The sequence below is a fragment of the Pelodiscus sinensis genome, chromosome 24, assembly GCF_052426305.1.
Source record: "Pelodiscus sinensis isolate ZL-2025 chromosome 24, ASM5242630v1, whole genome shotgun sequence".
NCBI classification, from domain to species: Eukaryota; Metazoa; Chordata; order Testudines; family Trionychidae; genus Pelodiscus; species Pelodiscus sinensis.
The window spans coordinates 21441444-21460281 of record NC_143075.1 but is presented as its reverse complement, the minus strand read 5'-3'; the positions used below and the strand labels follow the sequence as shown (position 1 = coordinate 21460281).

Here is an 18838-nt window from a genome sequence, read left to right as displayed (position 1 = left end):
TACCCACCCACTCAAAGGATTGGCCTAGCAAATATCCCTTAAATCCCCCTTAAATATGCCCCTTAAATCCCCCTGTGAACACTGATGGACTAGCCTGACTCAGCACAAAGGGGAATTATTGTCTCTGTATTTACAAAGCCCCTATAATTTTGCCTCCCTCAGCACTTCTCCATAATTTCCCTAGTAAGATTACCTCCTCCCACCTTCCTTTAAAGGGAAGAAATGCAGTATTTCCCCAAGGAAATGTAGATTGTCATGTCTGTGCCATGAGGGTAATTCCCAGGCCCAGCTCATATGCCTCGTTCTCACCTTTTATGTCCATTCAAGAGGCAGGTTTGTCCCTGGATTGTGGAAGGCGTGGAGGAGTCAGTGTACATGCATCCTGTCACATACACACTGTGAAAGAGTCTGCCCTCTCTCCCTTCCTAATGCTTCACACAGGTTTATTGTCCTGAGATTTTAAGGTAGTCTGGATCAAGACACCCAGATGCAAAAGGCAAATATTGCAGAGTCTGCATCTCAGTGGGACCTAATCAGATATTAGGTGCTCTTTCCCTGACCCCTCTTGCAGACAGCAGAGAACAGTCTGCCTGGCTACGTCTACGCTGGCATGATTTTCCGGAAATGCTTTTAACGGAAAAGTTTTCCGTTAAAAGCATTTTCGGAAAAATCGCGTCTAGATTGGCACGGATGCTTTTCCACAAAAGCACTTTTTACGGAAAAGCGTCCGTGGCCAGTCTAGACACGGTTTTCCACAAAAAAGCCCTGATCACCATTTTTGCAATCGGGGCTTTTTTGCGGAAAACAGTACTATGCTGTCTACACTGGCCCTTTTGCGCAGAAGTCTTTTGGAAAAAGACTTTTGCCCGAATGGGAGCAGCATAGTATTTCCACAAAAGCACTGATGATTTTACAGGAGATCGTCAGTGCTTTTCCGGAAATTCAAGCGGCCAGTGTAGACAGCTGGATGATTTTGCAGAAAAACTTGCCAGTCTAGACACAGCCCTTGTGTAAAGCTAGTCAGAAATGTTCATTGGAAAATGCCAATTTGTCAAACCCAACAGATTTTACAAAAATATTCAGTCAAACCACAGACAGGGTTTGGGTAGAAATCTGCCTAGTTCTGAGCCAGGGCACATAATGGGCTGCTGGAGACCTCAGGGCTTTCAGCGATCCATGGCTCCCAGACTGTCACCATGTAATCAGCTGCAGGGCCCTCTGCTCTTGGGCAGCTCCACCATGTGGTCCTCCACCTTGAAGAGAGAAGGTGATAGGGGTCTGGGAGCCCTGGATCCTTGAAAGCCCAGCAGCCCATTATGTGCCCTGGCTCATAACCAGGCAGATTTCTAGGGTGTGGGAGCTGGACAGAGTGGGGAGGCAGCTGACTAGGGAATTTGGAAGCTCTGGAGTCCCCCATGCTGGGAAGTCTGCATGGCAGGCTGCCCTGGATCCTGGAATCTCTTGGGAGACCCTGAGTGAAATGGACATGATTCTTGTCAGTTTCATGGTTGCTATTTAGAGCTGGGCAGCAGTGAAACACTGATATTATTCATGTCAAGATCACTTAACTGCTGGGATCTGGGTGTGTGTTTAGGAAAATCATGTTTCCCAAATGAAATGTTTGGAATCCACAGTACTGAGAAGTGTAGAAAAACCCATTTTCTGCATGAATCCACTAGAAACATAATTTCAAAATTGCAACATTCCCTGGGAACTGGAAACTTTTGAGTTTTGACCATCTCTGCCCCTGATGTCCAGAATCAGCATGTAGTAAATAATCCAATGGGGGAACAGATAGGAAGAGAAGATCTCTCTCCAAAGAAAGGGATGACAGGGTAGCAGCAGGGGTGGCCCATCCATATAGGTGAACGAGGTGGTCGCCTAGGGTGCCAAGTTAAATGGGGCGCCAAATGGTGGTGCAATATCATTGAGGGGTTTGGAGGTGGGGGCACCGATTGCTGGCAGCTAGTCTAGGACCACCCCTCGCAGAATGTCTCAGGATTTATATTAGGAAGGTTTGCACAATGTCTGAAAAAGATAAATCCTTGTGCAGCTAGGCCTAGAGCTGTTTGTGTGATAGAGGTTAGGAAAAAATTTTGCCCCTTCATCTGGTGTTGACAGTTATCAGAGACAAGATCAGAGGAGAAGCAAAATGCAGCACTATGTAGCACTTTAAAGACTAACAAGATGGTTTATTAGGTGATAAGCTTTCGTGGGCCAGACCCACTTCCTCAGATCCAGAGGAGATCTCACTGCCACCTTTTATGGGTGGTCTTAACTTCAGTAAATGCTGTTCCTGGTTTGTGTTTGTTTTTTATGCTGTACAGTCATAGGAAACTGCATTGACACCTCGCTGTGTAAAGTTCTCCAGTTTATTGATTGTCTAGCGTGAACCTTTTACCGTGGTAAAATATTCGAACAGGAAATTGAAGTTCCAAGTCTCCTGTTTACTCAGTGATTCCACATCACGTACAAAGCTGACTAGCCGTTCAAAATGCCAATCACAACATGCCCAAGAGCTGGTTTGCTCCCCTCCCCCCCCCCCCCCATATTATTTAACCTGCGATTCTGGCAGAACTGATTGCTGGGGGGCAATGGGGGATTCTACTCCGCTCTTTCCATTGGGCTGAGGACGGGATCAGGCTGCTTGGAGCAAGTGGGTGGGGAAATCAGACTCAGAGTTGGGGGGGGGGGAGGAGGGGGGACCGCCTCCAGCAGACTCTGTCTCTATGCTCAGCAGGTGCGGTGAGCGGCGGAAAAGTCACAACAGCGAAGGCCCCGAGGGATGAAAACACAAGAGGGGAAACTGGGGTGAACGCACCCTTTAAAGTTCCAATCCTGCCCCCCCTTCCCACCAAAAAACACCCCCCCCCCCGTTTCCCCCTGCGTCGCCAAACGCTGAGCGCTTTGCTCCGGGTGAATGGCGAAGGGAGGAGTTTGGTGCCGAGCGGGGAACGACCTGCAGGCGCTGCTCCCCCCCCCCCCCGGGCCCGCCTACACACGGGGGCTGGTGGGGTGCGCGTGCAAGTGTCCCGGGGGGAGCAGAGCCCCTCCAGGGTCCTGCCCCGGGGAGAGGAGCCCCCCTGCAGGGAGCGCTGGGGGGCCGAGCGAGGAGCGCGCGCGGCTACAGCTCCCAGGGCTCCCAAAGCTCCGTCTCCAGCCTCGCCGGGCGGCGGGGGGGCTCCGCGCAGAGCAAATGGCTACACACTGCCCCGCCCCCCAGAGCGCGTGGGCGGGGACCCCCAGCGCCTGACGGACAGGCGTCTCCGCCACTCAGGGCCCCGCGGTCCGGGCTGGCTGCCGGCGCTCGGCGCGCCTCCGACACACCCACGCGGAGCCGGCCAATCGGGCGGGCGAGTCGCGTTTATACGGCACGTTCCGAGCGCAGCGCGCAGCACAGAGCGCGCGCCGGGAGCCCCTGCAGCAGCCGCCGGCTCGGCCCCAGCTCCCCGCGCAGCAGCAGCAGCAGCAGCAGCAGCAGCAGCGACATGGAGTCGGGCAGCAAGGTGAGCGCGGCGCCCGGGCGCTTTTGGAGGGAAACGGCGGGGAGGGCTCAGCTCAGAGCATCCTCCGGCCTGGCCCCCCCGGGCGCGGGGCGCTCGAGCCAGGCCGAGCCCCGTGGCACGCTGCGGGCCCGAGCGCGGCGTGGGGCAGGGGGACCGCTCTGCGCCTCCCCCCCCCTCCGCTCCGCAGGGAGCAGGCGGCTCCCCTGGGGCACGGGCCACCCGGCGGCCATCACGCCGGCCTCCGGCCTGGTAGAGGGCGCAGGCCCCGTTGGCGGCGGGGAGGCGGGACTGGAGCTTCTAGAGCCCCTGGCGCGTGGAGCATCCCCGCCGGGCCGGGCTCCATGGCGAGTCCTGGTGACGGGTCCCCAGCGGGGCTCCGAGGAGCCCCCTGGGTTGGCCCCGCCACCTGCTCTGGGCCGCCCTCTCCTGGCATCGATGGGACCGGCTCCCTCCTGGGACGCCCCAGCCCTCGGTAGCTCCATCCCTCAGCGCTGGGGCGGGCCCTCCGTGGCGTGCGAAGCCCCGCAGCCAGTCCGAGCAGCCTGCGGAGTGGAAAATTTTCAACCTCAAGCGGCGACCGTGAAATAAATCCCTGACCCGCGGGGAAACGCAGCTGGGAGGGGGGCGGGCGCTCCCCAGGCAAGTCACCCAGGCGCGTCCGGGTTTAAGACCAGGGGCTCGGCCGCCTTTGGGCATGGGAAGGATGCTTCGGGAGCCCGTCTGCGCTCAGTTGCTGTGCGCGCCGAGGGCCCGGCCGGGTCAGGACGGCGCTCGGCGCCCCCAGCCTTTAGCACCCCCTCCAGCCCTGGCTTCAGAAGCTGGCAGGGCCCCGCGGTGCTGCCGGGGACGACTTTGGTGCTTGCCGGCTCGGTACAGCCTTGCCCGCGGGCGTGGCGCCCTGCCCCGGGGTCTGGCAGGTTTTCCGGAGCCCTGCTGGCTCTGGAGAGACTCGAAGGCAAATCAAACCCCCGCTGGGAGCCTCGGGGCTGCTGAGTCCTTCGGGCCTGACTCGCGACTTGGGGCTGCGCTCCGGCCCCGTCTGCTTCCTTGGGTTCCGTAGGATCCTCCGCCTGGCCGGAGAACTCCTCTCGCTCCGATTCCCGCCTGGCGCTTGTGCTTGCACTGGGGGCGGTGGGGCAGGGAGTCTCCCACAGAGATGGAGCTCTCGGCAGATCTCTCATTGGCTCTTTCGCTGGTGCTAGGACTTCACGCCGTATCGGTTAGCGAGGCGTTCAGGCTGGATGGAGAGACTCTGAGCTAAGAGTAAAACGGATTCGGCTAAGAAAAGAAACGGTTGGACTCTAAAGTGAAATGGGCCTTTCTAGAGTTAACCCAGGGTGCCCTCTTACGCCCTCACAGCAAGGCCTTAGGGCTGTGCTTCTCAACTGGTTTCAGTCCAGGGACCACCAGGCCAATCAAAACATTTTCGTGGACCGCCTCCTTTTTGAGACTTGATTTTTAAAAAAAGAGCAGACAAAAAGGCATAAAATAGCCTCAGGGCGGTGCCTGCTCATGCTGTGTGATTTTGGACAAAGTTCCTGTGGACCACTGAAAAAGTCACTGTGGTCCATGGACCACAGCCTTAGGGGAAGTAGCACGTGCTTATTGCTAATAATTCTTCCCCTGAACTGGGCCTGGTTCAGGTCTCCAAGATGTGATCAGATGTGTGCAGGGCTGTGTTGAAAGGACATTCTCTTTTACTTGCTTGGTGGAAGAGCCGCCTAAGTAAACTTCTTGAGAGGGACCATCTCTGCTCTGTGCTGGGACCATACCTAGCACCCTGGTCCAAAACGGGACTCTTAAGCTCTAGACGGATTAATTAGTCCTCCCATTGTTTTCCCTCCCCTCTCACTCATTTCACTGCAGTCACCTTGTATGACTCCTTGGTAGTGTGGGATATAGATCAGCAGTGGCCTCTTGGCATCACTGCTAAAAAGAATAGGTTCTGTAATGACAGGGGGGGAGAATCCAAACACAACCCAAGACGATCCTATCCCTGCCCAATTTAAAACAATCTGCAGGTTCAAATGGAGCCTGAAATGGCCTTTTTCTTGAATGAGGAAATGGTTCCCCAGTGGCTCACATCTTCCCTGGGTGGTGCCTTGCATTGGTGTAACTGGGTTGCGGGGCTTGACTCCAGATTACAGCAGTTAATCCAAGGCCCTGGGAGGAACATCTGTGGTCAATCTTCCCTCTAACTTTTCCCATCCTGGTATGGAATGTTATGTGCCCCGAGGCATGTGCAAATGTGCACCACCAGGAGAAACTAGCAGAGAGAGCCCCACAGCTGGGTTTATCAGCTGGGCAGCATTGAGATATCTTTTGAGGAGCTACCAGGCTGGTAGCTGACAGGGAAGGGATGCTGGTGTGTCCACAGCCTAGCTAGCTGCACTGGGCAAGCTCACAACGATGCAATTTCTCTCTTGGTACAGGCCTGGCTTGTGGGTTTCGCTTAAAACGATTTCTCGCTGATTTAAACTCAATACGAGATTGGGCTAAATCGAATTAGGAATGTCCACGGAGGGGATTGAACCAGTTGAGCCAAACTGATTAAAATTGATGATGGTTAAACTGGCTGCTCTCGGGTGCAGATAAATGCCTAGACTAGCGCACTGCGATCATGTTGGGAGTCAATTGGCAATCGCTCAATGGGAGCGGTGTTCGAGCCGGTCCCGAAAGCAGATCTGAGGCCACAGTGCGCGGGGAAAGGGAGCGGCGAGGGGCGTGAGGTTCAGGAGGCGCCAGGCGTCTCTCTCTCTGCGGGACGTCTCCCTTGTGCCAAGGCGGCGAGCGCACGGGAGAGGCGCGCTGGGTTTTGGGGCTCTCGGGTGCGGAGTGTAGCCGGAGCCGGGTCTCCACGTGCCCTTCCCCCCAGCTTCGGAGGGCGCGCTGGCGCTTTTCGGGAGCTTCGGGGGGGGGGGGGGAGAGAATAGGCGGCATCTGCCCGAGCGCAGCGCTCCCCGACTGGGCTTGGAACCGGAGCCCTGGGACGTGACAGCCGGCAGCGCCTGCCAGGCTGCGGGAGGGGCGGAGGAGGCGTGACCCTTTGGCGCAAAGAAACCCGACACCGGGCCGGACTCCGAGCTCGCCGGCCGGTGCAAACGCGCCGCCCCCGCCAGCTTTACGCGTAGCCGGGGCTGAGTGGCTCGGGTCGGGAAGCTCCGGTTCAGCCCGGCGCGCTCGCAGCCTGCTCCCCCGGACTCGGCCAGAGCTACCCAGCCGCTCCGATCCGCCGGCGGCTCCAGATGCTGAGCGCTGGGGCGCGGCGCTGCAGCCTCCTGCCCGGCTCCATAGCTGCGCGCCCGGGGGAGAAGAGGTGGCGCGCCAGCCCTGCCATATAGGCCAAAGGGGAGAGCGAGCCTGGGCGGGGCTCGCCGGAGCTCGCTCCCATTGGCGGCCGGGGACGAGCCCCTCGCAGTCAGCCGAGGGGCGCCGAGCGGGGGTAGGTGTGGGGCAGCCCTGCCGGGGCCCCGCGGGGGGAGAACGTGGGACTGGGAGGTGGTCAGCTGGCTGCCGGGTCCGGGGCGGCTGTGTCCTAGCCAGACCTCCATCACCAGCCTCCTTCTCTGGAGGACGCTCCAGTCACCTTGCTTTTTTTAAACGTGAAGCTCCGGGGGGGGGGGGCAAGGGGGGCTCTGGCTCACATCCCGGTCACAATAACTGTTACAGTGAAACCGGACCATGCAGCCCTGACTGGGGGGGGGGGGGGAGGGGGGCGTTCAATCTCTTCTGTCTTTCCAAAGCACCAAGCTGATAACAGCAAATCACAGTTCTTAGGTAAGGAATGTTGGGCAGCCGGGCAGGCCCCAGGGTTTTGCTTGCAAAATGCACGAGCCTTCCTCTTCCCCCTTCCCCAGCTACCAGTAGCCTTCAGAGAGTCCTGCTGCTCTTAAAGCCTGTTACCGGATACACTGCTGCTGAGTGGGTCATGTAATGAAATCTGCTACCTAACCTGTTTTATCCTCCCGCATTTCAGAGATGGGGACTCCTGTAATTCCCTTCCGAGGCAAAAGAGTTGCTTAGCTCCTGTGTATTAATACAGGCGAAGCCCTTTTAATTGAAGTATTGAGAGGAATGAATAGGTAAAAGGGCGGGGCGGGGGGGGGGGGAAGACAAGTGAGGCAAACAGGAGCGAGAATGAATCAGTCTGTTTATCAGTTAGACAATCTTAAATCTTAACTCAGTGATAGGGGATTTTGTTGGATGGCTTTGAATTTCTCGAAAGGGTAACTGTTAGTCTGTAACTTTAAAAACAGCAAGTAGTCCTGTGGCATCTTAGGGACTGACCAGTTTAATGAGCTTTCATGGGTAAAACCCACTTCATCAGATGAGTACCTAATACATTTATTGCTGAATTTGTGATCATTGATGATCCAGTTGGGATAAAACGAACGCATTCAGATTCTCAACGGACTGTTAGCCCTATCTGAACCTTTTGAGAGTTCAAAAGGCTACAAATAACACCTTTAAAAGTATCTTTGGGTCTCTGTGCTTCCTGGACTAGCCTGAACCAGGAAGTGCCAGAATACTGAAGGTGAGAGACATGCACGTTCCATAAGCACACAGAGCAGCCTGACTGGATCAGACCAAAGGTCCACCTAGCCCAGTATCCTGTCTGCCAACAGCGGCCAATAACTGATGCTGCAGAGGGAGGGATCACATCAGGTAATCCTCACGTGATCCCTCCCCTGTCACCCATCTTCAAAGAAACAGAAGCTAGGGACACCGTTCCTACCCAACCTGGCTAATAGCCATTGAAGGACCTAACACCCATGAATCTATCTAGCTCTTTTTTGAACCCCATTAACGTTCTAGCTGTCACCGCATCCTCTGGCAAGGAGTTCCACAGGTTGACAGTGTGATTTCTGTCCCAATTTTGCACATTCAGATGCAAAGGAATACTGAATCAAATTTAATCCAAAACTTAGTTTTTGTAAAATTGGAGTAAAATCACGAGTGGTGTGGAGAGTGAATTGGGGGGAGTTATTTACTTGTTCCCGTAACACAAGAACTAGGAGTCACCAAATGAAATTAATAGGTAGCAGGTTTAAAACAAACAGAAGGAAGTACTGCTTCACACAACGCACAGTCAACCTGTGAAACTCCTTGCCAAAGGATGTTATGAAGGCCAGGACTTTCATGGGGTTCAAAAAAGAACTAGATAAATTCATAGAGGATATTAACCAGGATGGGTAGAAATGGTGTCCCTAGCCTCTGTCACAAGCTGAAAATGGGTGAGCAGGGGATGGATCACTTCATTACGTGTCCTGTTCATTCTCTCTGGGGGCACCTGGCATTAGCCACTTTCAGAAGGCCAGATACTGGGCTAGATGGACCTTTGGTCCAACCTAGTATGGCCATTCTTATGAGAGACTGCTATCACAGGAAGTTCCTGTAGATTTCAATAGTGATAAACAATGAGTTCAGGTAGAGAAATAATTTGGTTGTGTAAATATTAGTCTCGATACCTGCAGAATTTAATAAAGCACATAAGAGTTTTGAACCATCTTTTACAATTCTTATAACAAGGCTATTTTATATTCTCTATATGATGGGTTAAACCTATAGACTTTCTAGTAGGCTTCTCTAAGAACTAATAGAAATCGTTCAGTTTCTTGTAAGGTATTTTTTAATTCTATTGGAAGACTTTAAAAAAAATTCTTAACTGATGCAAAATTCTGCATGAAAACCAGAGAATGGAATTGAATGGAAATTGCCTCTACAAAAAGTGGCAGTGGATAATTTTCACTATCCAAGAAGAAAAATCCAAAAAGTTAAAATAACCTACAACAAACAGTGAAGAGTGAACTTATTTTTACAATGCTGAGATTTAAGACTTGAAGTTAACAGATGCTGTATGTAAGTTTTTAAACAGTGACTAAGGGTTTTTGGATACCTGTTTTGAAATACCTAAAGGGGACCTGATTTTCCAAGTGCTGTGCTCTTTTTCTGTAAACGATGCCCCTTTTAGGTGCGCAAAAATAATTCTGTGATGTTCTCCCACTTGATGACTTAAACAGTCATATCAGAGGAAAGGCTCATCTGGCTGAAGAAAATTTGGATCAAAGCGACTCCATATGTAACTGGAGAAAGGACACTGAAAGGTGGTCTTGTAGTAGTGTGTGTGGATCAAATTCCTGTTAAATGAAAGGCTCTTGAGAGAACCGGTACAGTGCCTGACTGTGTACCGGACAGCTGAACCTCTCAAGGGCCTGTGCCACAGTCAACTCCCTTAAATTCACTGTACAAACAGCTTTGTGTAAATAGTGTGGTGCAATCTTATTGACGTAATGCTTCCGAGTACAATGTTCTGCAGACCCATTTTTTACTGCCTGGTCATCCCAGGTGTGCAAAGAATGATGACTAATAGAAATATTCTTACATTTTCAGGCCAGTGTGGCCTGCTCTGTTCCAGCACTGAGCAGAAGGGAGTCTGTTTGGTAGGAGCTCCGGAGAGAGGGGTCTGCTGTTTGGACTTTTCTTTAATGGGGGTGGGGAGGGTGAACATAAGAACGGCCGTACTGGGTCAGACCAAAGGTCCATCTAGCTCAGTATCCTGTCGGCCGACAGTGGCCAATACCAGATGCCCCAGAGAGGGAGCAGAACAGGGAATCTACATGTGATCCCTCCCCGTCACCAATTTCCAGACAAGCAGTGGCTAGGAACACCATTCCTACCTATCCTGGCTAATAGCCATTCATAGACCTACCCTCCATGACTCTATCTAGCTCTCTCTTTCTCCCTTTAACCCTGTTAAAGTCCTAGTCTTCACCGCTTCCTCTGGCAAGGAGTTCCACAGGTTAACTGTGCGCTGAGTGAAGAAAAAACTTGCTTTTATTTGTTTTAATCCTGCTGCTTATTTAATTTCATTTGGTGACCCCTAGTTCTTATATTGTGGGAACAAGTAAATAACTTTTCCTTATTCACTTTTTCCACACCAGTCATGGTTTTATAGACCTCTCTCGTATCCCCCTTAACTGTATCTCGTCCAAGCTGAATAGTTTTTCATCTCTCCTCCCGAGGAAACGGCTCCACACTCCTAAACATTTTTGTTGTCCTTCTCTGTATTTTTCAATTGGAAGAAAAGTCCAAATCTTTTTAATCTCTCTCCATGTGGGACCCATTCCAAACCCCTAATCATTCTGCCATGTGCTTCCTTTGACCTGGGGCAAGGGAGCCTGGCACTGCTGCAGGTGCACTGGGTGTCAAGGGGCTTTGAGATCTGCTGGTGACAAGTGCCAAGCTCTGCATCATGCGTCTGGTCCAGCTCCATCTAGTTCTTGTTGGATGGAAGTCTTTCCCATTGGTTTAATGGGGAGCAGGCATGAACCTCTAAGGTGAGGGGTTGCTTCTCTCTGGCCTGCCACCTTCAGACTGGTCTCAGGCATACAGGGCAGCCTGTCTTTTCTGCTTCTTCCAAACCTGTCACAGCTATAAAGACACAGGCCCTCATCCTGCCATACCGCTAAGGCTGAGGAGGACCACAACAGTCCATCCGCAGAGAGTAGCTTTCAGGATTTGAGTCCTTGGCTTCATGCACCAGGGCAAACGAGTGTCTAAGACTTGCATTAAAACCCAAGTTATGGCCAAAAAGGACTTCAGCATGAATAGCTGATTTCTTGTGATTAGCCCAGTTAGGCCGCATTCACTGTAGGTTTTGGTCCTACTTCATTTTAGTTGATCTCAAAACTCCCCTTGACTCTAGGCCGTCAGGCTGAGAGATGCAACAGCTGAACAGCCACCACAGCATTGAAACTGCTTTAGCTGTAACACGTGGTTGTTTGCCCAGGGTGGAAGGAGTCGAGATTGCCCTCTGCTTACCTGCTAAGAGAGGAGGGAAGAGGGTTAGAAGTCTAAAGGTTACATCAGGCCCAAGTTGTCAGTTCAAATGCACTGCATGCCGTCTGAATCTGATTTCTAGGTGAGAATCACCTGTGAGACGCATCCCTAAATGAAGCTGGCCCAGAGCCATTTCTCCCCCCACCCCCGGCCCCATTCCCCAGACTTTATCATGAAAGAATCTCTGTGTTGTTGAAATACATAGAATACAAACTGCTTTCATCTGTCGTCAGAATTCAATACACCCCAGTCACTGTAACGGAGCCAGAAAAATCCGAGTCCGCGTGGGCCACGCTTTCTCATTTGCTCTCGCAGTTGTTCCAGGAACCACCTACAAATGATATTTAAGACTTAATTAAGCACAAATAGAAAAGACCGAAATAGGGCTCGTTTTCGCTGCACAGAGCTCAGTTACCTTGAGTAAACACTTGTGTGTGTTTGAAGAGCTACAGCTGAGCTATCTGTCCTTGTTACTCCGCTTTCTCTGTTTGCAGGAGGGCTCTTTGACCATATTCGGGCCTCTCCGATCTCCATCCCAAGCCAACATTAGTGCCTAGTTAGTGGTTATGCTGCCAGTCTCGAATAGAGCCACACCGCTGCCTGCAAGTTACCCGACGTTCCAAAACAAATGCTACAAGTTGAGATCATTTATGCTTTGGGCTAGATCGGGGTCTCCAACCTTTTTAAGCACAAAATCATGTTTTCAATCTACGTGCAATGTAAGATCGACCTCAAACCCAAATACCCTTGGCCCCACGTCCTTCATGCTCCTTCTTTGAGACCCTGCCCTGCTCCACCTCTTCTGAGGCCTCACCTTGCTCACTTCATCCCCCTTCCTCTCCCATCCTCACTCACTTTCACCAGGCTGGGGTAGGGGGTTGGGTGCAGGCTCTACTCTTGGGCCAGGGCTGGATTACCCAATAGGCAGACGAAGCACGTGCTTAGGGCACCAGCAAAGCAGGGGAACACACAATGAGATTTTATGGTATAATATAGTTTTTATTTTAGTTACATTTGGGGGGCACCATAATCTTGTCAGTGTTTAGGGCCTCTAAAGGTCTTAATCCAGCCCTGTCTTGGGCCAAGGAGTTGAGCTTATGGTAGGGGCTCTGAACTAAGCCCAGGGCGGGGGATTGGAGTCCAGGAGGGGTTTCAAGGTGCAAGCTCTGGGAAGGAGTTTGGGTGCAGGGGACTCATGTCTGGGGCAGGAGGCTGGGGGCAGGAGGAGGTGCAGGGCTAGGACAGGGATTCCAGAAGCAGGGTCTGGCTGGGCACTGTTTAACTGAGACTGCTTCTGGGTAGAGGAGCCATGGGGTTAAGGCAGGCCCAGGTCTTGCACCTCTCCAGAAAGCAGCTGGTATGTACACGATGGGCTGCCCCTCATCTACAGGCACTGAGCCCACAGCTTCCACTGGCCACAGTTCCCTGTTACTGATCAACGGGAGCTGCAGGAGTCTTGTCTGCAGGCAGGGACAGCATGTGGAGACCCCCTGCTCTGACTTTCTCAGGGGCTGCAGGGACATGCCCGGAGCAATTCCCATGGGGATAAGTACTCCAGCCATGACAGGTTTGGCATTTTAGGACTCAATACTCGAAGTAAATGTAAGCGTAAGAGAAATGAGAGTTATGACATGCACAGCCCCGTCAAAACCCAGAAGTAACCCACTTTGCGAGCGGTAAAAATAACCCCTCATGTACGGGTTGGGTCAGATCATAGAATCATAGAATCATAGAATAATAGGACTGGAAGGGACCTCGAGAGGTCATCGAGTCCAGCCCCCCGCCCTCAAGGCAGGATCAAGCTCCGTCTACACCATCCCTGACAGATGTCTATCTAACCTGTTCTTAAATATCTCCAGAGAGGGAGATTCCACCACCTCCCTTGGCAATTTATTCCAATATTTGACCACCCTGACAGTTAGGAATTTTTTCCTAATGTCCAATCTAAACCTCCCCTGCTGCACTTTAAGCCCATTACTCCTTGTCCTGTCCTCAGAAACCAAGAGGAACAAATTTTCGCCTTCCTCCTTGTGACACCCTTTTAGATATTTGAAAACCGCTATCATGTCCCCCCTTAATCTTCTTTTTTCCAAACTAAACAAGCCCAGTTCATGAAGCCTGGCTTCATAGGTCATGTTCTCTAGACCTTTAATCATTCTTGTCGCTCTTCTCTGCACCCTTTCCAATTTCTCCACATCTTTCTTGAAATGTGGCGCCCAGAACTGGACACAGTACTCCAGCTGAGGCCTAACTAGTGCAGAATAGAGCGGCAGAATGACTTCACGAGTTTTGCTTACAACACACCTGTTGATACAACCTAGAATCATATTTGCTTTTTTTGCAACAGCATCACACTGTTGACTCATATTCAACTTGTGGTCCACTATGACCCCTAGATCCCTTTCCGCCATGCTCCTTCCTAGACAGTCGCTTCCCATCTTGTATGTATGGAACTGATTGTTCCTTCCTAAGTGGAGCACTTTGCATTTCTCTTTATTAAACCTCATCCTGTTTACCTCTGACCATTTCTCTAACTTGCTAAGGTCATTTTGAATTATGTCCCTATCCTCCAAAGAAGTCGCAACCCCACCCAGTTTGGTATCATCTGCAAACTTAATAAGAGTACTCTCTATCCCAATATCTACATCATTGATGAAGATATTGAATAGTACGGGTCCCAAAACAGACCCTTGAGGAACTCCACTTGTTATCCCTTTCCAGCAGGATTTAGAACCGTTAACAACAACTCTCTGACTACGGTTATCCAGCCAATTATGCACCCACCTTATCGTGGCCCTATCTAAGATGAGAGGGAAGGACAGTCTGACACAGTGTGAGTGACAGACTTGCAGTGCCAAGCTCCCTCCTTCCTTCTCTCTGTGGAGACAGGGTACAGGAGCAGGGGAGAAGGGACACCCTGATATCAGCAACCACCCCCTCCCTCCCAGCACTCCACCCCTTCCCAGACGGGAGCCTCCTGCTTCTGGGGGGCAGATCCAAGGCAAGAGGGCAGGAGCAGCATGACAGTCGGTGCGTGGAGGTCAACTCAAGTTGACCTGACAGCCTCTTGGCCAAACCAGTCAGGATCCCCTGTCAGAGGCTCCAAGGTCCACCAGTAGATCCCCGTCGACTGGTTGGTGACACCTGGGCTAGATAGTCTTTCCACTGAGTTCAACAGAAATGGCCCTAAAAGCCCATTTGCTACTCAAGGCAACTTCTGCTCTTGTTGCTTGGGACTGTCCCCGAGGTTCAGGAAGTGGAATGATGCTGAAACTCTGATAAACTCACCTGAGCCCCCTGCCAGCCTGGTCTCTGGCCAGCCCCAAGCAGAGTCCTGCTGCCAACCCAGCTGAAGAGCCTGGGGCTCCGTCGTGCTTGGCTCTCAAGGGGATCTCTGTCCTCCTCTCCCCATGGAACCTCTGCCTCCCTACCCCACTCCTGTCTGTTCTCCCTGCTGGTCCTGGCATCAAAAGGAACCCCTGTTATTTCAGCCCTGTGCCACAGAGGGAGCAGGGTCGCAGCCGTGCTCCAGCCATGATGCACCAGGCCAGTAGTTACAGGATCATTGTGACATCGCTCCCCCCAGCTGGAACATCACATCCCTTAACTGGCAAGGCGCAAGGCAGCAGCAGAATCAGCCCGGACAAGTGGCAGCCCCGGGCCATCCTGCCACATGGTTCACCAGGTGCTCCCCCACATGGTGTTTGGTGCATTGCCCAGTTAAATGGGGCCAGGTGCTTATAGGGACTCGAAGGGGCAACTGTGCTAACCCCAGTGGGCCCCACTTTATGCCCGCTTTAAAGAGGCGCTTGCCACGCAGTGGAAAGTAAATGCCGTCACGTGCAGCCGTCGGCTCAATGCCCTCTTGTTAGCAGAGGCAGCGGGGAACGGCGTGGGTGCTCAGCCTCTGCTGGCTGGGATTAATTCTCAGGTTACGTTGGTACCGTGCCTTTAAAGGGACACGCTACTTCAGGGAGCAGCACTAGCGCCCACGTACACCGGAGCAGGGGTGGGAGGGGGTGCCCTGCCTGGCACTTGTGAATGCACGGTGGGAAGGGGATTTCTTTGCACGCTCAACCTGTGCAACCAGGATATGGCCCCTTCCTACACAAGCTCCGCACCGTGGAAGAGAAACCAGTGAAGTACCAGGGTTGATTGAGTTGGGGACTGGACTTGATGACCTTCTGAGGTCTCTTCCAGCTCGGAGTCTATAAGTAGGAGCCCAGGGAGCAGTTACAGGAATCATGACAGACCTGTCGGCAAAAACCTGCTTCTGCCTGAATCCCAGCCCCGTGCATCACGAACGGGGTGCGTGTGTACTCGTGTGCTTCTCCTTCCTCATCAGGCTCTGGCGTAGGGTTGCGAGCAGCAAGATGTTTGTCCAGAGCCCCCAAAGGTTGCCTTCATATCGAGGCTCAGTGTCATCTTCATCCCCACCCTTAACGTCTGTGCCCTTGCCCCATGGTGCATATGGGGAAAAGGGTTAGGGTTGCAGGCCATGGCTCCTGGGGAGTTCTGATCAATTGGGCTTGAGAACTGCCTGTAGCTCCTCATAATGCCTAGTATCTCTGGCCCTTACGATGGCTTTAGGGGCCTGTTCCTTCTAGGGTCTGGCATCTATGCCGGGGGCGATACAGTACCGTACATTAGCAAATATAACACGCGTCCATGTATAACACGTCCTCATGGATTACCCGCAGCTTTTCTATCGTGTATTAAAAAATTAGATTACCTGCAGACGTACACAGCCCGCAGAGACTTCTGCCGCCTTCATAAAAGATGGTCTTCGATGTAGTTGCCACTTCCCAGCTATAAAGATTGACATCCCCCAATAATACAGGTCTTGTTATACTGTTAGTAGCTTCACGGTAAGTAATGTGTTAACTTTTATTGTGTGTTAAACCCACACAACACCACTGCTGCTCTTAATAAAATCAGCATCTTTGATTTAATATGTTGGTCTTGTCGTCTTTTACTACGAGTAACAATCAACTCGCGTAAGATGCGGACATGTATACTCTGCGGGGGTGGGGAGGAAGGGCAAGGGTGTGGTTGGTGGTAACATTGACAATCTGTGGGTTATATTCGCTAATTCACGGTAATCATTAGCAATACTTTCGCAACCCTGTGTACACGACCTCTCCAGTGGCGCATGATTTAATGGGCCTCAGAACTTACCTTGATACCTTTATTTTTGCGAGCCAGGTTGGGCTGGCTCTGGTAAGTTACAGCAGCTTATGTGGCTGCTCCAATGAGCACCAGGCGTATATGGACTTTATATCCGCTGCAGAGTAGAGTTGTAGCAAAGACCTTTGCCTCCCCCATGGCATTATTCTCTGACGTGCCCCTTGTGCTAAGGTGGGGGCAGAGTGACTTGCGCAGAGCCCAGCTCGGATGCAATATTTCCTTCCTTAGCCCCCTAGAAATCTGGGGGAACCAGCCCTGATTGTGAAGGGCCTAAACCGTAACACCGAACAAACCCCCCTGCCTCCCTCCACATCTGTTGCGTCACAGCTGAGAACCCCTTGCACAGATGCAGGGCTGGTGTGCTCCTGTCGCTCTGCTGCTCTGTCACTTGAGCAGCGCAAAGCGGCAGGTGTCTGGCCTGGAAGGTACTTTTCACCATTCACCCCTCCCCCCCCTTGTTTACCTTTTGAGCTTCACCTGGTCTCGTCCGTTTCCCTCGTGGCAGGCTGTGTGACCTAGCAGCCAGACTTGATCATCTGTATTGTGCCGGGCGTCCAACTAGGCCAGAGGCTTCACGCAGCAATTGGCGATGGCTTGTGGCTGAGCTAGAGCAGAGCGGCTTGCCGTCCGTTGGGCACCCAGGTTCCCACGTGCCTACACGGTGCTGCAGGGGTTGGGCTGCAAACGGGGCCAAGGGAGTGGTGCCATCGTTTGGATTTTTGTCCAGCAGAAGCACTGCGGTTGTATTAGGCTTGTGTAATAGCAGCACAAATCCCTGCTCTGAAAGCCACAGGCCTGCCCCTCTCCCTAGACAAGGGAGGCCGGGGCAACTTGCATTTTGCCTGCGCCGGGGAAGGCTCTAGGGAAGCCGCCTCTCGTCTCATGCTCCATCCTTCCTGGGAATGCAAGTCTCACGATTCCTTTGAGGCATATGCTGCCTGTTGCTGGGTAACAGGACATTGTAACTTCATTGGGGAGCAAGGATGAGCCTGGAGAGCCAATGAAATCCAGCCAGTGGTTATTAAAGCTGGGTAATTAGAGGGTTCAGCCCATCTGGAAGCAAACGGCAGGGAAGAGGGCCTGGCCAAGCGGGAAAGTTGAGCTGTGATGAGATGGAGAGACAAGGCTGAGGCTAAGCCAAGAGTGTTTGAGGCCAGACTGCAGAGGGGTTGGGGTGAGGGACCTGAGCTAAGTGGCGGAGGGGAGAGGGGGGTTGTGTTAAAGTTAGGTTCAAGGAGGCTTTTGATGTGGGTAAGAGCCCAGAGGGGTCATTCCAGGACCACGGGGGAGATGTGAGGAGCTGGCAGCGGATATGTGCTGGCTTCTGGGGAGCCCATCTGCTGTGGTAGAGGCCAGAGGAGGAATGCACAATAAGGATGTTAAATATCGGTTCATTGAATAGTCGAGTAACCTTGTGAATTCTTATTGGTTACTTGGCTAGTCTATAGTCTGGGGGCGGGGCCAGCAGCGGCACCTGTCTAAGGTGGGTCTGAGCTCCTGGACCCAGCATGAGCCAGAACTGAGCCAGGCTGGCCCGCCTGCTAAAAAATGTACTAGCAAGGGTGCGGGGGAGGGAAATGCATGTAGTCTAGAGCATTAACCTAGCCGCTCTTGCTTATCGGTTAATCGACTGCACCGTTACATCCTTAGTGCCTGGGGCTCCTCTGGGGTCTGATCCCTGCAGAAGAGCATGTCCTTGCTGAGCAGAGAGGTTACTGCAGTTCTTGGCTGGACCCAGGCTAAGTACAACAAAGGGGTTGAGGTAGAACTGGAGTGTCTCCCCCGCCACTCCCCCCCCCCCCCCCCCCAGCTGTGTATGGCCAGATTAAAAGTTTGGCGTCTCTCATAGGGGCCTATTGAGATTTGGCAAAGCTACGCTGCTGCAGCGGCTAACTCTGCCTTCTTCCAAAACCAGGATTGCTTCAGAGGGCCGGCGTGATGCAATCCAAGAAGGGGCTTTAATTTCACATGGCCAGTCCAAAGCTGATCAGCCTGTGGGAAGGGGATCCCAGTTTTCTGGGTACAGCCACCGGCCTGAGCTCCTGGAGAATTTCCTGCCTGGATAAATGAGCCATTCATGGAGGTGTCCAATTACCAGCCTCCACTGACGCCCCCCCTCCAACCCCACCTTCTTCCCAACAAACCTTCAATTGTTAATTAACTTGAGGCAAGGAGACAGGATGTGGGAGGGACTTGCCAAGTAGCTGGAGGCATTGCATTGCGCGGTTGCATAAATGTTGGGATTTTTGCTGAGTAACTGTGGACTAGACTGACAGACTTTTTTTAGTCTCAGCTGAATCAGGCTT

At 52.5% G+C, this 18838-nt stretch overlaps 1 protein-coding gene across 2 annotated transcripts in view; it reads left to right on the top strand.

The window, feature by feature from the left end:
* Positions 1-3342: 3342 nt before the first annotated feature.
* Positions 3343-18838, top strand: part of SLC2A1 (solute carrier family 2 member 1) — a 46232-nt gene continuing 30736 nt past the window's right edge. The window contains exon 1 of one of the 2 annotated variants that reach the window (XM_075906858.2): positions 3343-3506. In XM_075906858.2, the coding sequence (XP_075762973.2) occupies positions 3489-3506 (18 nt within the window). In that variant the 5' untranslated portion in view covers positions 3343-3488. Of the gene's footprint in view, positions 3507-6913; positions 6949-18838 lie in introns of those variants that run through there. The other variant, XM_075906859.2, reaches the window with a different exon arrangement.